The sequence below is a fragment of the Cryptococcus neoformans genome, chromosome 6 (assembly GCF_000149245.1).
Source record: "Cryptococcus neoformans var. grubii H99 chromosome 6, complete sequence".
Taxonomy (NCBI): Eukaryota; Fungi; Basidiomycota; class Tremellomycetes; order Tremellales; family Cryptococcaceae; genus Cryptococcus; species Cryptococcus neoformans.
The window spans coordinates 1,271,499-1,288,813 of NC_026750.1; the positions used below are offsets into that span (position 1 = coordinate 1,271,499).

Genomic DNA, 17,315 nt, shown 5'->3' on the forward strand with positions numbered 1-17,315 from the left:
GTAAAATGGCCGCGCGAGCAGAACGCGAGTGATGACGACTGAAGGTTCCGATGACGATGAGAACCTTTTGAGAATCCATCTTTCCGACACTGCTCTTTCTTCTATTTTTGTAAATCCACTCGCTTCTGCAGCTATTAAAACAACTCCAGCATGCCGCTGACCGTAAACGAACCTCATCACCACCGCATCAAGCGTCATTACACAGTCAGAAAATCTCCATATCTTGTCTCGCTCGTGTTGTTACTCGCAGCAACATCTCTTACTCTGTTGAACATCTATGTACGTAACTGCGACATTGCCCTATCTTGGTGCCAGGTGTTATCGAAGATTGATGTCTGACTAAAAGTGGCGCACAGGTACCGAGACTCATCCATGTCAAGAGTCGGAACCCAGGACCGACCACGTTCGAAACCAGGTATGTTTGGAAGCATATACATGCTATGGATCCGCCAGCACTGCAAAATTGTTGACCATGATAAATGGACCTTACAGATATGGCCTTTACAAACGGTAGGCTGGGCATTCATCCTTATTCTCCATTTCGCATCACGTTCGGCCGATAACTGACCCGCAGTCTGCTTTCCCAAGCTGTACTCGCTCCCTAGCTGTACCAAACTCAACGCTTGCTTTTCTCGAATCAGCCCATCCTCTTCCCACTGGTATTGAGCTGCCGTTGGTGGGCATTTTTGGCATCGAGGGACCTACTGGCGATCCTTCGGAAGGCGCCGGAAAACAGTGGGTCTGTCAGAATTTCCCTACCAGGTCAGAGTGTCAGCAGTTTGGCGAGAAGTTTTGTGTTCTCTGGTCAACATCTGGCTACGCAGCTCAGCTCTCTCTTGTGCCATGTCTTGCCAGCTTGATCAGTTTACTTTTCATCTTTTTGCACAGGGGTTAGTCTTTCATCCATGTTTCCGTGTCCGATTTGCGTCAGCTGATAAATGGTGAAATGATAGGAAAGCGTACGGCCAGAGCTAAAGCTCGTCGCCAGCAATGGAAGCTCGTCTCGGGCACTATGCTCATCCACTGTCTCTTGCAAGTCTTATCCATTGCCTTGATTTTGCACGTTTTCAGGACCGATGCAAGGTTCGAGAGTAAAGGCAGTCACTTGGGTAAGCGCGTGCCCACATCCATTACCTTTTTCCTAAGTCGCTCACAGCTTTTCAGACCATTCATTCAATTTCGGAGTTGCCTCAGCCATCGTCTCTCTCACACAAGCTCTTCTTTTGACGTTCACCGGTCTTGCAGCTCGTACGTTTCCTATTCTTTTTCCATCCTGCGTCATCCTCCGCGCTTCCCTTTCCCATGAACTGACATAAGCGCAGGCGCCGGCAAACCTTGGGCAGCAGGCCAATCCGCACTCAAATCGCGTAATCACCGTCGTACCCGTTCCGGACGAGTTGTCGTTGTTCCCGAGGGTACTCATGTCCCGTCGCATGAGGCTGTTACCGTTGGTGAGGTACGGGCCGTCCAGGAAGCTGGTGAAGCGAATGAAAATACGCGGTTGCTGGACGGACATGAAGAGAGCGTGGCAGGTGGTGGAAGCCAGAGGGCGACAGACGCTGTTTGATATGTCAAGGAAAATGTGGAATGGGAGGAGCAGAGACCTTGTGTAGAGTCGAGAATAATGATTGGATAATGGTTTGTGGACTGTAGCAAAAAAGTGTTTCAAAAAATAGCCCCCTGATGTATCTAGACGTATTTCTCCCTATAGCCGATCATCACCTGCCTCGAAATGGCGATGCTATCTGTACAAGTCTAACACACGGCATGGAAAGTAATTTTATACATATAGATGTTTATGGCCAGCCACACAGTAACATGCACAACGATACGGATCCTAAAGACAGAAAGAGAAAAAAAAGAGAACAGAAGATACTAGGTATCAAAAAGATAATCCCTGTGAGACCATATGTGCGGCAAAAAAATTCTTGGAATTAGGGTAAACGAAGCGATAAATGGAAAATACTAAAAGAAATGGCCACGGAACAAAGACGAAAAAAAGGAGAAAGAATTGGCGAACATGACGAATATATAAAAATTGTTGTTGGGCGATTGGGTAGTCCTAAGTGTATGAGTGTCGGTTGATATGATTATGTACATTTGATTTAAAATCGATCTGAAGCATCTGCAGGGTAGATTAGATTTTTCCCTCACATGCGATCAAAATATATTTACTAAGCAAAGTAATGAGTATAAATACGTGACTCGGGATGGATAGGCATCTCAAGCTTGAACGCGTTCAACCTGATCTCAAGATCAGCTCCATGTGTCACAGATCCTACGCCGGTTAACAGAGAACTCACTCTTGTTTGATCGCCATAGCCAGTTCGGGTGTCAATCGGTTACATGTCGCCGGTTCGCTCCTCCTATCATAGGTGAAGCAGTCATAAGTAGTATACACTGCACATTCCGGCGCCCACAATAACCTCTTCCTTGCGGGAGCAGTCATACTTCTTGGAGGTGCAGGGTGGGTGGAAGGCGCCATGAAAGATAACGTCGGAGCAGAGGTGTTTTGGGCGGGGAGCTGGTACAGCCTTTCCGGAGCAGGGGAGACCTGTTCAGGACTGGAGGCGGGAAGAGATGGGTTTGCAGAATCGTCACTGGGATGTAAGAGCTGTTCAAGGCCATCAATGCGCGCAGGGTCGGAAGCAGGGAGGCGAGCCAAAGGTCCTGGTCTGGCAGAAACGGCCTCGTGGGTAGAGTTGGATCTCGGCCGGTTGTTCGTTTCTTCATCTTGCGAAGAATACGACGACGACTCTGTGATTTCTAAATCAGTTACGATGATCCTTCACAATATAATACAGACTTACGCTTCAAGATCCCTTTCTTCGGTACCGCGTTCTTATCAATGTACGCATTACCCCAAGTAGCCTTGAACTCTGCATCGGCTTCATCCGATAACCTTGTCCTTCCCAACGTCATCGTGAGATCTTCCATCATATCACCTTCATCAGAAGAATCATCCTCGCTGTCATACTCGTGCTCCGTCACCGCCACGGCATGCACGAGGGTGGGTGTCTGTCTGGGCTGAACGTGAACGACTTCAGGCCCCGGATTGGGACCTTCGTGAGGTACAGCAGTAGTGACGCTTTCTATGCCCCCCACAACATCCTGGTCGGGATTAAAGTTGACTGCAACATTGCCGTTTTGTCTTTGGACGGCTTCGGCGCGTGAGCGGAGGGTATACTGTCGGGCGAGCTTGGCAGCTGGAGTGAGACCAGCAAGAGCTCGGTCCTCTTCGCCATTAATGAGACGATCAGGCTCGGCAGTGGCGTGGCTGATAGCAGCGGGTGCAGCTTCGCCCTTGCTTTTACTCTTTTTCTTTTTCTCCTTCTTAATCTTCTTGACTTCTTTCTGAGGTAATCCGGCATCCTCATTCTTTGGCTTTTCTTTGAAAATTCTAGAGATACCCATCAAACTTCACCATCGTCAGCTGCCAGTATCTAAGCTCTTGAGGAATTTGCACTCACCTATTCCTTTTCGCCAACTTTCCAATACTCCCCATTTTCCTGATCATCATACTGGCAGAAGAAACCGTCGAACTTAAAGAAATGTTATCTGTCGACATATTCTTCATCCTAAACAAACTCCTCTTTCCCTTGCTCTTCGTCTCATCCTCGATCGTCGCTGTTCGTTCTGTTCGTTCCGTGCCGGCCAAGCTGACTTCGCTTCCCCCAGCAGCAACATTCGCAAAAGGCGCGGAAGGCGCAGGCAAATCGTGAGGGGGAGTTACAGGAGGAGTAGCAGATCTGGTCGATGTTTCAGAAGGCGATGAAAAAGTCTGAGGAGGGAGTGAACGTTTGACAGGGGAAACAAATTTCTTTTGCTCCTTCAGATTCTTTTCCGACTTATTGAATATCTTGCTCTTATGAGCAGACTTTCTACCTTTTTCTACAGTTTCAGGCGTCGTAGAGTTAGATAATGGAGATGGACGGGTGTTGGTGGCGTTCGTGATAGGGCCCGGATATAAGGGAGTCGCCGCACGGACGGTAGGACGCTTGGGAACAGCAGGAGAGGATGGACGGGAGGTCGGGCTGTTTTCACGATCAGATCTATCACTCGAGTGAGAGTTCCTCCGCATTTCAGTGTTCAGACGTGCAGGCGGAATAAAAGAAGCTATTGAAGGGTCAAGCTCGGATGTAGGAACAGTGGGTGGGTTGAGGGTGCTAGGGGTAGAAACAGGGAATGTCCGTTGATCCATCGCATCGGGCGCTGACGGTGATCTAGGGAGGGAAGATGGTTGCGGATCTGCTTTGCTAGGCATAGAGGCCGAGCGCACCTGTTCACGGGATGCAACACGAGATGGTCCTCGTCTGTAAGGCTGGAATGGTTGTTGCTGTTGTTGTTGTCCTTTGCTCTGCGGCTTATTCTGCCCTTGCGTAGCAGCGTACGATGAACCAAAACACCCTTCACTCATACTGCCGCGCCTTTCGTACTCTGCAGAAGCAGGAGGGGTGGGTACTCCTTGATGTACTCCTGCTACGGATGCCATCATCATATGCTGATAAGCATTAGCCCACGCCGCAAAGTCTGCTTGGGACTGTTGAAACTGTTGGAAACCAGGTTGGCCGGAATAGCCGTGGAATGGAGGAGTGTGGAATGCAGAAGCGGGAAGGGCGGTAGTAGTCCAAGATTGTGGCTGAACCGAGTAAAATTGTTGTTGAGGAAAGTAACCAGGATACGGTTGGTTGTAGGGAGCGGCTTCAGAAGCAGCAGACCCGGAAAGACTCTGTGGTGCAGGATCGCTCAAAGGTGCAGTTGATCGGGATCGACTTTGGTCGAACGATGGTGTACGGTCCATGGAAGGGCGGTGGACTACGGTAGGCATGTGAAGCACGGCTGCCATAGTGCTATAATTGTCTGTAAGCAAGTGTTAGGTTGATATTTCGTGTGCACTCACTTGATGGCCGGTATTTACTTAGAAATTGTCCTCCTGTCTAGTGACGAGGCGACTTTACAATTAAACTGCGTAAATAGTCAGCGAAATTTCCGGCTGAGAAGCAGATAGGGGAGCGAGAAAGAGATGAATGAATGAATCAAAATTCAAACATCGTGGGGGAACGCCGCAGCCCTCGGCTGAGTGGACAACGGAGCAACCCACGGACCTCCTTCAAAATCACTTCCTTCCAAGGCGCATGTAGAGCAGTTCTGGAGATAATGCAGTCCAAAAATGACATCGTAGCATAGGTAGACGGTAACAACTTACTTTTACAAGTTCCCTTGAAGATATTCCGTGGAGAGGCAATGTTACAATGGTCGAAATCTATGTGGAGAAGAGGAGCGATAAAAGTTAAAATATCGTCAAGGTTTTACCGTTCGTTTCACTAAAGGTCTACGAAAAACAATGTGTTAGAACAATGAGGGTAAACTGTGGGAAAGATATATGGAAGAAGAGACACAAGAGGAAAATGTTAATGCAAAGCAAAGAGGCGAGAAGTGGAGAATGAGATGGAGATGATGGAGGATGTGTGTGATGATTGTTGTGTGCGACAACTCTAGTGGAAGGAGTGGGTGTTCAAACAGGAAGGAGAGTCTCGGGGCCGCAGACAGGATAGCGGATATAGGGCAGCAGACAATATAGAAGGCTGGTATGTATCGTCTAGAGACGAGTAAGACAACAAGACGTCTAGAACCAGCACAGACCAATCGCCCACTGCGCATTTTTGCACGACTTCACCTTCCGCCATCAAGCATCAACAAAACGCGTCGTTCAGAGCAGCTCTCCGTTCTCAAAGTCCCAAGGGGCAGCCTGAGTATAGCGGCGTTTGCGTATTTTTGACAGTCGCAACGGCCCCATGCACAGTTGCACAGTTGCCGATCTCACATCAAGGGTTCCCATTTTCGGGACACAACACGAAAAATGCTACCGCCCGCAAGATCATCTCTCCCACGTAACCCAAACACCGCCATAAAACGTATGCACAACAGTTCCCCGCCTCTCGCTCTGGATAGAGCCTTACAGAACCTTCTCACGACCATTGTGCAAAGAAAGAAAAACTCACAAGCTGCGACAACCTTTGTCCTTCAATTCTAACACCCGATGTCCAGCTTGTTTTGATTCTCCGAAACAGATCCTTTCCTATTTCTCCACGTGACGAAACTTCTTGCCAAGGGCTCGATATTGCCGGTGCAGTCGAAAGTCGACTGTCTCAGCGATAAACGTCGCTGCTTGAAAATTGCTACCAATTAGCCCAAGCCATTCGAACAATTAGAAGACAAGAGAGAAGATGACTTTTTTTTTTGTAACAAGGATCTTGCTCGTGGTTGTTAAAAGGTCCTACCAAATCTCGAGAAACGGTTAGGTCCGTGTGACTTCGACCCTGATCCCCCGCTACCGCCGCGTCAACAAAAGAAACTCGATAAAAACGTTCTCAGGCCTGCACTGGTTTCTCATGCCGCTGCATACACTAGCATGAGCCATTTATTTCTTTTGCCTCGTTATTCTATGCTCTCATGTATTTCATAATTAGAGTCTTTCAGACATTCATAGCAGTAGCAATCATATCCTCAAATGATTCGATGTACCGGCTTATTCTCTTAGGAAGTCAACGAGAGGTGACGTAAGTGGCAGGCGCGTCCCAGCGACTGCGAGGAAGTCACCGCTTTACGTTTTTCATTCGTATCGTCTTTTAAATGGATGTACTGCCTTACTTACAGGTAGGGAGAGGGCGAAAATGACTTTGGCAAGGGCAGATGGAATATTCATACCAGCATGCAGCAGGGAAGACAAAGGAGAAATGGCGGAACAAATTGCATGGTTTCCCAGGGTGGTCACGAGACAGCCAACTATTCACGAAATAAAAACAGGCGCGAGTCCCATTGAAGCGTATGCTGACCGGGCGCCGTCAAAACAACTCATGGATGCATTGGAAAACGTAAGGCAGGGCCAGCAACTCTTCATTCGATGGTTCAGAACCCGTTCAGAACCCGTTACTTGATGGTAAATAACGGAAGAAGAGTACTTTAAAATGCAGGGCAGAATGCTCCTCGAGACAACATATAATATGAATATACACAGGTTACTTAAACGGTGACGTTGCCGTACTGTTTTCATCATTCACCTACTATCACCATCCTCTGGCTTGCTCATTATACCTCATCACCCATCCCGAAATGCGCATCTGGAAGTCGCTATTTCGGTTATTGCCCAATGCATATGATGCCGAACTCAGCAACGATTTAGGAATCACATTCTTCTTTTACATGGCTAGTCCAAATTTGGATGGACAGAGGTGCACGTCATCACACATCTCGCTTTTCTTCGGTCACTATAGTATATATACTACACTTACTCTATATGGCATCGAGATATTGAAAAAGAAGCTGCTGGGGTGGTAACCTTATCATGAAACTCAAGAATCTATTCCAGATCTATAAAATGTCAACTCACTTTTAACTGACATGATGGATGATGGTGTTACAGGTCACAGCGAAGCAGAGAGCAGCAGAGTGTCTTATTAGATCAATTAATCGCGCCAGAAGTGTTAGGTACACCAGAAGTGAGATCTGGTGTGGAAGACTGCCAACGCAAGGTTGATGTTGAAGAAATGAGGAGGGATGCAATGTTCTAGAAGATCGTAATGGTGCCTAGACAGCGTGGTAAATATATAGAAGCACGGAGATGTTGAGAGAGGAGATCCCCGAGAAATGGATATCTTGTAGTAATAATAAAGCTTGCGCTGTGACTCTTGCAACCTTTCGTTTTAGATCACCCATCTCAAACATTCAGCCTTCAGCTCAAGCTTTCCAGGTCTATCGACATTACTTCTATTGGCTGTTACCTCAAGCAGGAGCTCCTCTTCCCAGTCTGGACGATCCCCTCCTCTCGTACAAGCAGCAACAAGCAAGCGTCAAGCGTAGCATGACATCATCAATAATACATTCCAAGCATCGTTGGAATCCTGAGACCTTTTCCTGGACCCACTCCTAGGCTGATCTGTTCCTTGTCCAGGGTCTCAGGGAAAGTGGCATGCGAAGAAGGCTATTACGGGGCCCAATGAGAATTGGGAACTTGGAGCGGAGTTGTCGGCGACAGCCGACTAGTTTTTTTTTTTTACCGTTGTCCATGAATGCCCATGTGGCGCCACGTTGTCGCCCGCGCGCGGAGGCCGACCGAAAGGCGAAGAGCCGTTGTACCAAATATACCAAAAAAGAAATCGCATCCCTTGTGTACTGCACATGGAGCTTATCCCTTGTTTGCTGCAGCATATGTGCTTCGACCTGTGAGCAAATGGAAAGAATTGGAGAGATGTTACGGGCAAATTGCTCAGTTTGCGACGGGAAGGAATGATGTCAAGTTAACTACGATCATTTTGAAATCAACAGCAGAAGACGAGCTCTTCACCAAAAAACCTAGTAGTTTTGAGGACTTTATTATATGCGCCTCCGGCTGTCCGCCGAAAATCCGCCTATGATGAAGCAGCGGAGGAACAAGGAGGAGGGTAGATGGGCTACCCTACATGCCACCGTTTGGAGCTACCGACAATAATAGAACAATGGGCCTGCGGGGAATGATGTAATTGCGACACCTAGTTACTACCCTCCACCGGAAATCTCCGAACTGCAACATTGGGATGATAGCACATAATAAGGAGGCGGAGGCTGAGCATCCTTTATTATGACGTTCTGTATAGCAGAGGCTGTGTGGAATTTTCAATTATCATCATCGCCGATCCTTTGCCACAAAATTTCTGACTAGGCACACGTATATATATGGTTCACCTCGCTTGGACGAGAAGTCATCCGCATTGTCTTCGACACAACAACCACAAATCAAAAAGTCCTTCAAAGCTGAAAAGCTACTCTACCCATTTGAACTTGCCTTAACAGCTGTATTAGTCCCATACGTATTTCTTACTATGTCTCAGCCCGAAGCCCAACAAAAAGAGTGCGTCCCATATCATATCGATCCATCCATATTTTATTCTTTGGTACATAACCACTGACCATTCATCACAGAGAACAGAAACAAGATCAGGCTCCCCCTACTCCTCATGAGGATGAGAAGCACCCTGGCAACAATGATAACCAATCGGAGAACAACGACCAGCCTGCAGAGGACCCTCAGCCCGAGCCCCAACAACAACAAGAGAAACCACAGGGCGGCGGCGGCGACAGCGGTCCTCTTCCCGATGTCAAAGAGGCTACTAAGCCTGTCCAAGATGCCACCGATACCGCCCAGGGTGCCCTAAGTGGGGCTGGTGATACTGCTCAAGGTGCGGTCGGTGGAGTGACGAATGGTGCCACAGATCAAGCTTTGGGTCCCCTCAAGTCTCGACGTAAGCCTCTCCCTAATGAGCTTGCCGACACTGCCCCCGAAGACCAGCCTGGTGGTGGTAAGGACAAGGAAGAGAAGGGCAGTTTGAGGATCAACATCGCTTTGGATTTGGATGTTGAGGTTCATTTGACAGCGAGGATTAAGGGTAAGTCTCATCGTTAGTTGTCGAGTTCGCTTAATGCTGAGCAACATCCACAGGTGACATTACAATTGGCCTGCTATAAGCCTTTTATAGGAGTGAAGACGTGATCAGAAGAAGTGAGGAGTAATGTGTAACTACCCAATAATTTAATAGTCTTGCCCATAGAAGCTGTATAAAGCGCATGTAGCATACTTCTTGCCCCCATCGCCTATGCATGGCCATCATCCTCAAGCACTGCTCACTAGACGGCTCCCGGCCAGCATTCATCGGAATGATTGACATTGCCGTGAGACTCCTGTCCAGTCCCAGATTGCAAGCAAATGGTGAGTAGTAGGTGAGTAGTAATTGCACACCATAGGCTGTCATATCGCTAGTGACACGAACTCCGTCTGCACCTTGCACGCTGTGAGATGGTAATATATGCTAGATGCTACCATGCTCCCACATTCTACAGTGGTGTTACGATGTCTGTGTTGATCTACGACGTTCTTCGACGAGTACTGAGGAAAGTGAGAAGTTGAGTCGTGGATTGGGGATTGAGTGGTGCAGTTACGTCATAAGTCTAATGAAAACATTCGGATTGTTCCTCTAATGCACTTTCATATGTGCCGTCATACAGGGTCCGTCATGTTGGCGCGGAGAAATGGAAGTGCGACGCTCACTCGGCCAGTGTTCATTGTTTGTCACAGCCTATTTACCAACTATTGCGGACAACGAATGGCTCTAATCAAGCAAAAGGATCCGGCCAGTATTCAAGAGCAGAACAAGAGTGGCCACAACATATAGGTGGATAGCTACAAAACATTGGCAACTTAAATAGTCATCAACACATCCACACTCAAAAGTACAATGGTATTAGGCCTCTTGACAGCCATTGCCGCCTGCCCAGCCATCATTGGTACGACAGAGGCAATCCAGCAAGGACAAAAGGCCAATGCTCGCGAGCAACATCGAGGCCGAAAGACCAACCTCACAATAAAGTTACCTGGCGCACACAGCTACAAAGCGAAATTTGAGGGCTGTATGGTCGTTTTACAGGATAAGAAGGTATGTCACATTCCTCTCCAAGCTCTAAAGATAAAGCTGGCAGGACTGACATAATTATCAAACAGCTCTATGTTGAGCACGCTGGGTGTGAATCTCTCGCCTACGCGCATCCTTTTCAAGGATATTATCTCCCACATCCACAAAACCAATCACGTTGGAAAGGGGCAGGTTGGAAAGGGGAAGGAATGGTCACCACCATCAACGAAGATAACATGCTCAATTGGGTTTATGTCGATGCCGATACTTACGAGCTCAAACACGGTATCCGTGTCGAAGCGCAAGACCATCTCACGGGACCATGGGACTGTACACAGATTGATCGGCGGGTGACGTTTGAAGGATGGGAAGGGTTCGTACTGGTGCAAGAGGATGAGGAGAAGGATCTTTGGGCGCTTTATTTTGATAAGGATGATGATGGTCTAGCTGGGGAGGGGAAAGTGGGAGATGTAGAGGCAAATGGGGGGAAGAGAAAGAGAATGTTAGAAGTGCAATTGGTAAGGACTGAGATGGAGAAGACAAGGTACGATGCGTTGATGGAGAGGAGAGAAAGAATACAAGCGTTACAAGCCAAGATGAAGGAACAGGAGGAATGATCTGGAAGTGTGAGTGCAAAGTACGTCGTTGAGAGTGTTGTTGATGCTGAGGATTCACCGTTAGTGACCTTATGTACTGTATATATTTTCGCAGGTGAGGAAATGGTACCGTGTGGGTAACGGGAAACCATGGACGGACAATTAATTTACGACCCCATTGAAATGACTAGCTGCAACATTTGTAGCTTAGATGTAGCATGTAGCATGTACACAGAAGAAAACCAGCATACGGCCAGTTTGTCCAACTTAGGCCGAGGAGACCATGTAGAATATATGATGACATTTGACTTGCTCAAACAAGACGCCAAATGCATACAGAAACTCCTTGCTTTTACCTCATATCAACAAGCATCTACGCTCTATCATGCTGACCCATTCCTTCTTCTAGGGGATCCTCTTACGCCCATATATTAGCAAATGGATCCCTCTCATCCTTTTCCTTCTTGGGCTGCGCTTGGCTCATCCCAAAGAATCCGCCGCCCATACCCACACCCGCACCAGATGTGCCCGCCCATGGATCAGAAGAGGAAGCCAAAGAAGTGCTGGCCTGTGTCCATGGATTGGAAGCAACATTATTCACGCTTTGTTGCTGTTGTGGCTGAGCGTACACCTGAGTGGATTGGGTCTTCTGCGTAGTTTGGGCGTGCTGAGGAGCGCCCCAGGCGTTCTGGTCCATTTGCAGTCCACTCCATTCATTACCCACTGGTATGCCCAACTGAGTCCGGTTCTGCTGGAGCGAAGGCGCCGCAGAGGAGGTGATACCACCTTGCCAAGACGCGTAGGGGCTTGTAGCTTGGGCGTCACCTTGTGTAGCGTTGAAGAAACCACCTGCCAAATTGGGTTGTTGAGATTGGATGGCAGAAGGGGAAGGAGGGGAGAAGAGGGACATGATGTCCGCTTTAGCTGATTGGGATTTGTTGGAGGTAGGTGCAGAGGCGGGAGGAGAGTCGGAAGGGGGCAGTACTGAAGGAGTACGGAAGTCGAGGTCAAAGATATTGGAAACAGAAGAAGAAGCGGGTTGAGGGGGTGCAGGTGCAGTAGCGATTGGTGCAGGTGTAGGAGATGGATCATCAGCAAAGAGATCAATGACAGGTGTTTGAACAGCAGATGCAGGCTTGGAAGGAGTGGCTTTGCTGGAAGCTATGCTCCTTGAGAGCAAAGGATGGGTCTTAGGTAAATGGGTGGGGACTGAGGGCGCAGCAGGGGAAGAAGTGGAGGAAGGAGTAGGGGCAGGGAATTCTGTTTGGTGGGATGGGGAAGAGACGACACCCCCAACGCTTTCATTCTCGAGAACACTGGGATCGCGTGGAGGAGATCCGTCCATTGCCCAACGGTGAGTCTCGTATTTTGACCGAATGAAGGACTCGATTTTGCTAGAAAGATTAAATCAAAGTGAGCTGGACTATTTGGACAGAGAACTGCTTCTCAATACGCACTGGTCAGGAGGTATATGCCCCGCTTTGAGATGCCTCTCCCAATACATGTTGGCACGTTTATTTCCCCATTTTTGGATTGACTATGTCCCATCACGCTTATTAGAGCCTGTTCAAGATATACTTCGGAAAGATACTCACCTCCATCTGCTCGGGCGTCCATATGTCGAGATCGATAGACTTTACTTTACTAATATGCGTCCCCATTGAACGGTGAATCCCGGAACACCGGATACAGAGGAAGACGCCCAAATTCCATGATGCCCATCGTGTATCTGTAGATGGTGTTAGAAACGCTGTCCGTAATGCATCCGTCTCTCTTCCTTAATGGACTTGCGTACCATTCCGCTTGCAGTCAGCACAGTTCTTATTGCTGGGCTGCTTCACGAGCTCACGGAGGATCTTCGCGTGGCGCTCCGTGGTGGATTTGTCTACGAGACTCTGTCAGTGTCTAGTCAAAACATACCATCTAATTGCTCACCCTGTCTCATAGACATTGTTTCGCTTTTGCGTATCAAATATGGAGATCAGTTGGTGCATGGATATATCTCTATACGTTATGGTCGTGCTTCTCACCACCTTAAGCTGAACACGCCTATTTATTTATTCCTAAAACTTCCTAGGCGCGCCTTATTTCAGGTCGGCAGAATCCGAAGTTATTTCCTTTTTTTGTTTTTTGTTGCTCCAATTTAAATATCTTCCGTTCGTGTCCGTCCAACGACATTCATCCTTATACATCACGCGTAAAAATGCCGGAAATACCGAATTCGGACAGTACTCTCGGTAGGTCCCCCAAAAACTAAACCGTTCATAGCTAACGTCGGCTCTAGATGGCTTCGCTCAAGCCTTTGTGATGATCGTCGTCTCCGAAATTGGAGACAAGACTTTCCTTATCGCCGCCATTATGGCGACCAGGCACCCCCGAATGACCGTGTTCGCTGGAGCTTTTGCAAGCTTGGTGGTAATGAGTATATTAAGTGCCGCTTTGGGACGTGTAATCTTAGGCTTAATACCTAAAGTACGTCAACAAAAGGATTTGTTGAACGTAAATCCGATGGGAAGGAGCTAAAATCATGCTCTATAGCTTTGGACTCTCTGGGCTGCATCCGTCCTCTTTTTTGTATTCGGCGCGAAAATGCTGCAAGAAGCGTTCAGTATGGCATCTGGCTCATCCCACATCCAAGATGAAATGCGCGAGGTCGAAGAAGAACTGGAAGAAGACTCTGCCGTCCACGATTCTCACAATGCGCGAGGGACCACTATCCTGTTGGAATCTGTCGAAGCTGGTGCTGGTACTCGAAGTCCTCGCCTATCCACTTCAAGACTGGACCGTAGTGCTTCCCCCCGCCCTAGCAGATCAGGACCTTCAATCCACTTCCCGTTATCAGGAGGTAACAATGTCGGACCTTTGGAGAAGGGCAAGCATTGGACTATGGTGTTGAAGGAGAAGATTAGGACGACTCTGCAGATGACCACCAATCCTGTATTTGCACAGGCATTTGTGCTTACCTTTCTGGGTGAGTGGGGTGACCGAAGTCAGATTACCACAATCGCGATGGCTGGCGCTCACGTACGTGCTCTGCGTTTGCCTTGAACTCAATATTGGGAAAGCTGATGGAGTGGTCACAGAGTGTGGCCGTCATTGCCTTTGGGACAATCGTGGGTCACGGTATCTGTACTTGCGGTGCTGTCTTAGGTGGACGATATCTCTCCACAAAAATCTCCGTTAAACACAGTATGTGTCTATTCTCATTCCTGCCCTCCTACTTTCTGAATGCTAATGTTTATTATAGTCTCGCTCCTTGGTGCCGCGGCTTTCATCATCTTTGCGTTCCTCTACGCCATCGAAGCTTACTACTACAACGATGATCTCGAAGTCAATTGGTAATAGGATTTACCAGACTAAATGTATAAGCCGACGTTGGCTTGGAATTCATTTCGCTAACTAGATCGGTGGCTGTGTCGTAAGGCAGCTATAATATCAAATGGGGCGCAAATGGAGGGTTTGACCTTTGAGCTTAACATAGATACATCGATTCTTGTGTAAATTAGAGCACGACGACTTGTTCAATACATGCATATCATAGGTATTACTACTTCATCTGTCGCCTGATAAATCTATACACAGGTTAATTCATTTGTTTGCTGTTTTGGTGGCCTGCTGCTTTCCATCGAAAGTTCACAAGATCCGCTCGATGCCTTTCAAGATCTTGACGAACCTTCGGCGCCGACGGCGCTGCGGAGACGATGACAGTCCTTAAAGCCTTTGAAAGGTACCAAGCCAAAGATACTTCTTTGCGCAGCTTTGGCGCGTCCCAAGAGAAGTCACTTCAACTTTTCAACGAGCTAAAAGCTATTTACACTGAAAAGTCCTTGTGCGACATTTATTTCTCCGGTCTATTGTCTCTACCATCGTCCATATTGTTTGGCGAAATTGATTGATTTTACCAGGTGTACAAAGCTTCTATAAGCGGGTCGTACTGGAACCTTCCATTGGCAGCATTGTTTCCATCCTCAGTACTGGCGAATTCCGTGAAATCTAAAGCAAGTTGTTGTTGCTCTTGTTGACCCTGCTGGCGGCTAGCCTGATATTGATTCTGCGATTGTTGAGGTGCCATCAACTGCCAGGGAAGTGGGGTCTGAGAGAGCTGAGATCCAATAGCATCCGACAGCTGGCCTGTCTGTGCTTGTCCCGTTATTAATTGCAGGTACTGATCCACAAGTTGTTGGGCCGAGAGTGGCGGCAATGATGGAACGGTTTGGTTGGCAGAAGGTCGCTGTGAAGGGGTGGAGGCGGTGATCACAGTGTCGCTCACTGTCCGCCTGGGTTCCCGGTTGCGTTCGCTGGACATAGGCGAGACAGTTGCGCGAACGTTGATATTGACGAGGGTCTGATTACTATCATTAATCTCATGAGCTGAAGTTTGGTTAAATGCCCTTCGCTGAGCACTCAGTCCTTGTCGTCCAAACATTCTCTTTTTGTCTGACCAGACACACGTGATTCCCTTGAATTTACACCTCATGCAAGGAAGACTTTTATCGGATCCTCCTTCCTGACACTGTTTGGGTGGAGGGGCAAGAATTAGTATAGAAGGTTAAATATGATCACGAGACAGCGACATACTTTGTGTCGGGCTCTGCGACAGCCCTCGCAAGCCTGCAGGCGTCGCTTTCTGTCCTCTTCCGATACACGATTTCTCGTGCCTAATTCCAAATCAGCTCTTGAGCGTACAGCATCACTTGATAATACTTGTGCTTACGTCTAGGCTCCCTCGCCTGCGACGTTGGGAGTTCAGACAGAAAAATATCGTCTCGAGGATCTTGTAAACTGGATATGCCTTCCGACGTGATGTGGAGTTGATTCGGTGGCCCAGCCTCAGCTGATGAGGGAATATGGTAAGGCGCCGGTTGCTTTGATACCCTAGCCGGGGAGGATGCAGTGTGGTGGACGAGTGAATGCGAGTTCAGCCCTTGTCGATGTGCCGCTGGAGTTTGGTGCTCTGAGGGTTGAGAGGGTGCCGGAGTATGAAAGTCTTGAGTAATTGTAGTTGGGAGTTGCAGGGTATAGGGAAGAGGGACAAACAGTCGCGGCTGCTGCGGAGAGGGCGGAACCTGATTTGAAGAAAGAGGAGGGAAAAAAGAAGTATCGGATATAGCCGCAAGTTGGAGTGGAGGTTGGCCACTAAGTCCGGTGGCCGAGGACGGTTGGATTATGGGCAACCGTGTCCCAACGGGCGTGAACTGAGTAGGCAGGTTATTTGTGACCGGAGGAAAACTATTGAGAGCCATATTAAATAGACCATCTTCCATAATATTAATCCCATTACTGTCCTTTGTTTGATCTATGGGGTTTGAGGGCGTCTCCTGCAGGAGATGCCTTGTCGCGAACAAATCAGCACACAAGCCCCGCCCAAAGCTGAGCAGAATATACTTACGGGTCCCATAAGGGTTGATATCCAGACAATGTACAGAATTCACTCTTCATCGAATTCAGCAGCCCATGGAGGAGATAAGACCCATGGTCAAAGCCATTATTGTTGTTATTAGGCATAGCGCTATAGAGACGAGTGTAACGCAAATTCAACAAAAGGACGTGACACGCAAGTCGCACAAAAACCTACTCACCAATGTTTACAATGGGGATATAATTAAGATACGAAATGTATAACACTTGAAGATGCAGTACAGTTGTGATGATATACTAATAATACCAAGTAAAAAGGTAGTTTAGAGAGCAATAAAAAGATAAAGATGAAGAAGTGTTGTCAGACCTGTCTTCTATATATACTCTTCTCTAAAGTAGTCGAACGATCGTTCCCCTGATTGAGTTTACACAAAGAGCGGATAACGAACTACAAGTTTCAATATATACACTATTACCGCACTTAGTGGATTTGTGTATGGTATGTCGCCTCATTACCCCTCTTTTTCCGCCCAATGCTATAACCGCCGCCAGTATAAAACAGCCGTGTTGATCGCGCATCGTACATATATATCGGCTCCATTACCGCCCATCCCACATAGTCTATAACAAAGGATGTTAACCCCAACCCGTCTTTGGTTTGGCAATGACGCCGAAATCTCCATAGGCCCCATGATTCTAAGTTGCATTCCACGCACGCAGCCTCTACCTTCGTTACTCTTGAGTTTGCGGGTCCAATCAGACCAGAGGCCGTCACGTCGTCGCTCTCCGGTGGGCGCTTCTCCCCGACGGCCCCTACTTATTAGTGTCCCGATCTGATTCTGGAGACCTCCACCTGCATAAGTGATGACGTTCGTATTTCCTTCAGAAAACAAAACAGACACTTAGAAATGCAAGGGTA

General features: G+C 47.9%; 7 protein-coding genes; 4 read left to right on the plus strand and 3 right to left on the minus strand.

Annotated features, from left to right (window-relative positions):
• The first annotated feature begins 57 nt into the window (after positions 1-57).
• Positions 58-1,842, plus strand: CNAG_02072 (hypothetical protein). XM_012194531.1 has 7 exons: positions 58-279; positions 357-415; positions 493-510; positions 589-890; positions 954-1,109; positions 1,165-1,248; positions 1,323-1,842. Exons 1-7 carry the CDS (start codon positions 151-153, stop codon positions 1,565-1,567), a joined length of 993 nt encoding a protein of 330 aa, XP_012049921.1. The 5' UTR covers positions 58-150; the 3' UTR covers positions 1,568-1,842.
• Positions 1,766-6,386, minus strand: CNAG_02071 (hypothetical protein). XM_012194530.1 has 8 exons: positions 6,003-6,386; positions 5,207-5,332; positions 4,901-4,965; positions 3,471-4,850; positions 2,811-3,418; positions 2,304-2,757; positions 2,176-2,244; positions 1,766-2,125 (listed from the first exon to the last, which is right to left on the minus strand). Coding segments are annotated over exons 4-8 (2,508 nt in total). The 5' UTR covers positions 4,847-4,850; positions 4,901-4,965; positions 5,207-5,332; positions 6,003-6,386; the 3' UTR covers positions 1,766-2,124.
• A 1,316-nt stretch (positions 6,387-7,702) lies between these two features.
• On the plus strand, positions 7,703-10,028 carry CNAG_02070 (hypothetical protein). XM_012194529.1 has 3 exons: positions 7,703-8,887; positions 8,959-9,422; positions 9,476-10,028. Exons 1-3 carry the CDS (start codon positions 8,859-8,861, stop codon positions 9,499-9,501), a joined length of 519 nt encoding a protein of 172 aa, XP_012049919.1. The 5' UTR covers positions 7,703-8,858; the 3' UTR covers positions 9,502-10,028.
• Positions 10,029-10,041: 13 nt separating this feature from the next.
• Positions 10,042-11,665, plus strand: CNAG_02069 (hypothetical protein). XM_012194528.1 has 3 exons: positions 10,042-10,466; positions 10,532-11,068; positions 11,124-11,665. The coding sequence occupies exons 1-2, from the start codon at positions 10,269-10,271 to the stop codon at positions 11,057-11,059; spliced, it is 726 nt and encodes a 241-aa protein (XP_012049918.1). The 5' UTR covers positions 10,042-10,268; the 3' UTR covers positions 11,060-11,068; positions 11,124-11,665.
• On the minus strand, positions 11,238-13,051 carry CNAG_02068 (stromal membrane-associated protein). XM_012194472.1 has 5 exons: positions 12,974-13,051; positions 12,834-12,923; positions 12,634-12,767; positions 12,496-12,575; positions 11,238-12,432 (listed from the first exon to the last, which is right to left on the minus strand). Exons 1-5 carry the CDS (start codon positions 12,987-12,989, stop codon positions 11,457-11,459), a joined length of 1,296 nt encoding a protein of 431 aa, XP_012049862.1. The 5' UTR covers positions 12,990-13,051; the 3' UTR covers positions 11,238-11,456.
• A 139-nt stretch (positions 13,052-13,190) lies between these two features.
• Positions 13,191-14,592, plus strand: CNAG_02067 (vacuolar protein). XM_012194473.1 has 5 exons: positions 13,191-13,275; positions 13,323-13,510; positions 13,577-14,062; positions 14,122-14,227; positions 14,286-14,592. Exons 1-5 carry the CDS (start codon positions 13,242-13,244, stop codon positions 14,378-14,380), a joined length of 909 nt encoding a protein of 302 aa, XP_012049863.1. The 5' UTR covers positions 13,191-13,241; the 3' UTR covers positions 14,381-14,592.
• CNAG_02066 (hypothetical protein) lies at positions 14,554-17,089 on the minus strand. XM_012194474.1 has 5 exons: positions 16,618-17,089; positions 16,428-16,547; positions 15,753-16,369; positions 15,617-15,696; positions 14,554-15,551 (listed from the first exon to the last, which is right to left on the minus strand). The coding sequence occupies exons 2-5, from the start codon at positions 16,541-16,543 to the stop codon at positions 14,937-14,939; spliced, it is 1,428 nt and encodes a 475-aa protein (XP_012049864.1). The 5' UTR covers positions 16,544-16,547; positions 16,618-17,089; the 3' UTR covers positions 14,554-14,936.
• Between the last annotated feature and the right edge of the window lie 226 nt (positions 17,090-17,315).

Bases quoted from the DNA above. Each gene is read 5' to 3' on its own strand.
- CNAG_02071 (XM_012194530.1), bottom strand. From the start codon at position 4,846: ATGGCAGCCGTGCTTCACATGCCTACCGTAGTCCACCGCCCTTCCATG. The intron at 3,419-3,470 runs GTGAGTGCAAAT...ACGATGGTGAAG, and splicing joins AAGTTGGCGAAAAGGAATAG to TTTGATGGGTATCTCTAGAA. The intron at 2,758-2,810 runs GTAAGTCTGTAT...TAGAAATCACAG, and splicing joins GAAGAAAGGGATCTTGAAGC to AGTCGTCGTCGTATTCTTCG.
- CNAG_02066 (XM_012194474.1), bottom strand. From the start codon at position 16,543: ATGCCTAATAACAACAATAATGGCTTTGACCATGGGTCTTATCTCCTC. The intron at 16,370-16,427 runs GTAAGTATATTC...GTTCGCGACAAG, and splicing joins TATCAACCCTTATGGGACCC to GCATCTCCTGCAGGAGACGC. The intron at 15,697-15,752 runs GTAAGCACAAGT...ATTTGGAATTAG, and splicing joins GCAGGCGAGGGAGCCTAGAC to GCACGAGAAATCGTGTATCG.
- CNAG_02068 (XM_012194472.1), bottom strand. The intron at 12,576-12,633 runs GTGAGTATCTTT...GATGGGACATAG, and splicing joins GGACGCCCGAGCAGATGGAG to TCAATCCAAAAATGGGGAAA. The intron at 12,433-12,495 runs GTGCGTATTGAG...TAATCTTTCTAG, and splicing joins GGGCATATACCTCCTGACCA to CAAAATCGAGTCCTTCATTC.
- CNAG_02072 (XM_012194531.1), top strand. From the start codon at position 151: ATGCCGCTGACCGTAAACGAACCTCATCACCACCGCATCAAGCGTCAT. The intron at 891-953 runs GTTAGTCTTTCA...GTGAAATGATAG, and splicing joins TTTCATCTTTTTGCACAGGG to GAAAGCGTACGGCCAGAGCT. The intron at 1,249-1,322 runs GTACGTTTCCTA...ACATAAGCGCAG, and splicing joins GTTCACCGGTCTTGCAGCTC to GCGCCGGCAAACCTTGGGCA.
- CNAG_02069 (XM_012194528.1), top strand. From the start codon at position 10,269: ATGGTATTAGGCCTCTTGACAGCCATTGCCGCCTGCCCAGCCATCATT. The intron at 10,467-10,531 runs GTATGTCACATT...ATTATCAAACAG, and splicing joins TCGTTTTACAGGATAAGAAG to CTCTATGTTGAGCACGCTGG.
- CNAG_02070 (XM_012194529.1), top strand. From the start codon at position 8,859: ATGTCTCAGCCCGAAGCCCAACAAAAAGA. The intron at 8,888-8,958 runs GTGCGTCCCATA...CATTCATCACAG, and splicing joins CCCGAAGCCCAACAAAAAGA to AGAACAGAAACAAGATCAGG. The intron at 9,423-9,475 runs GTAAGTCTCATC...CAACATCCACAG, and splicing joins TTTGACAGCGAGGATTAAGG to GTGACATTACAATTGGCCTG.
- CNAG_02067 (XM_012194473.1), top strand. From the start codon at position 13,242: ATGCCGGAAATACCGAATTCGGACAGTACTCTCG. The intron at 13,511-13,576 runs GTACGTCAACAA...CATGCTCTATAG, and splicing joins TCTTAGGCTTAATACCTAAA to CTTTGGACTCTCTGGGCTGC. The intron at 14,063-14,121 runs GTACGTGCTCTG...GAGTGGTCACAG, and splicing joins TCGCGATGGCTGGCGCTCAC to AGTGTGGCCGTCATTGCCTT.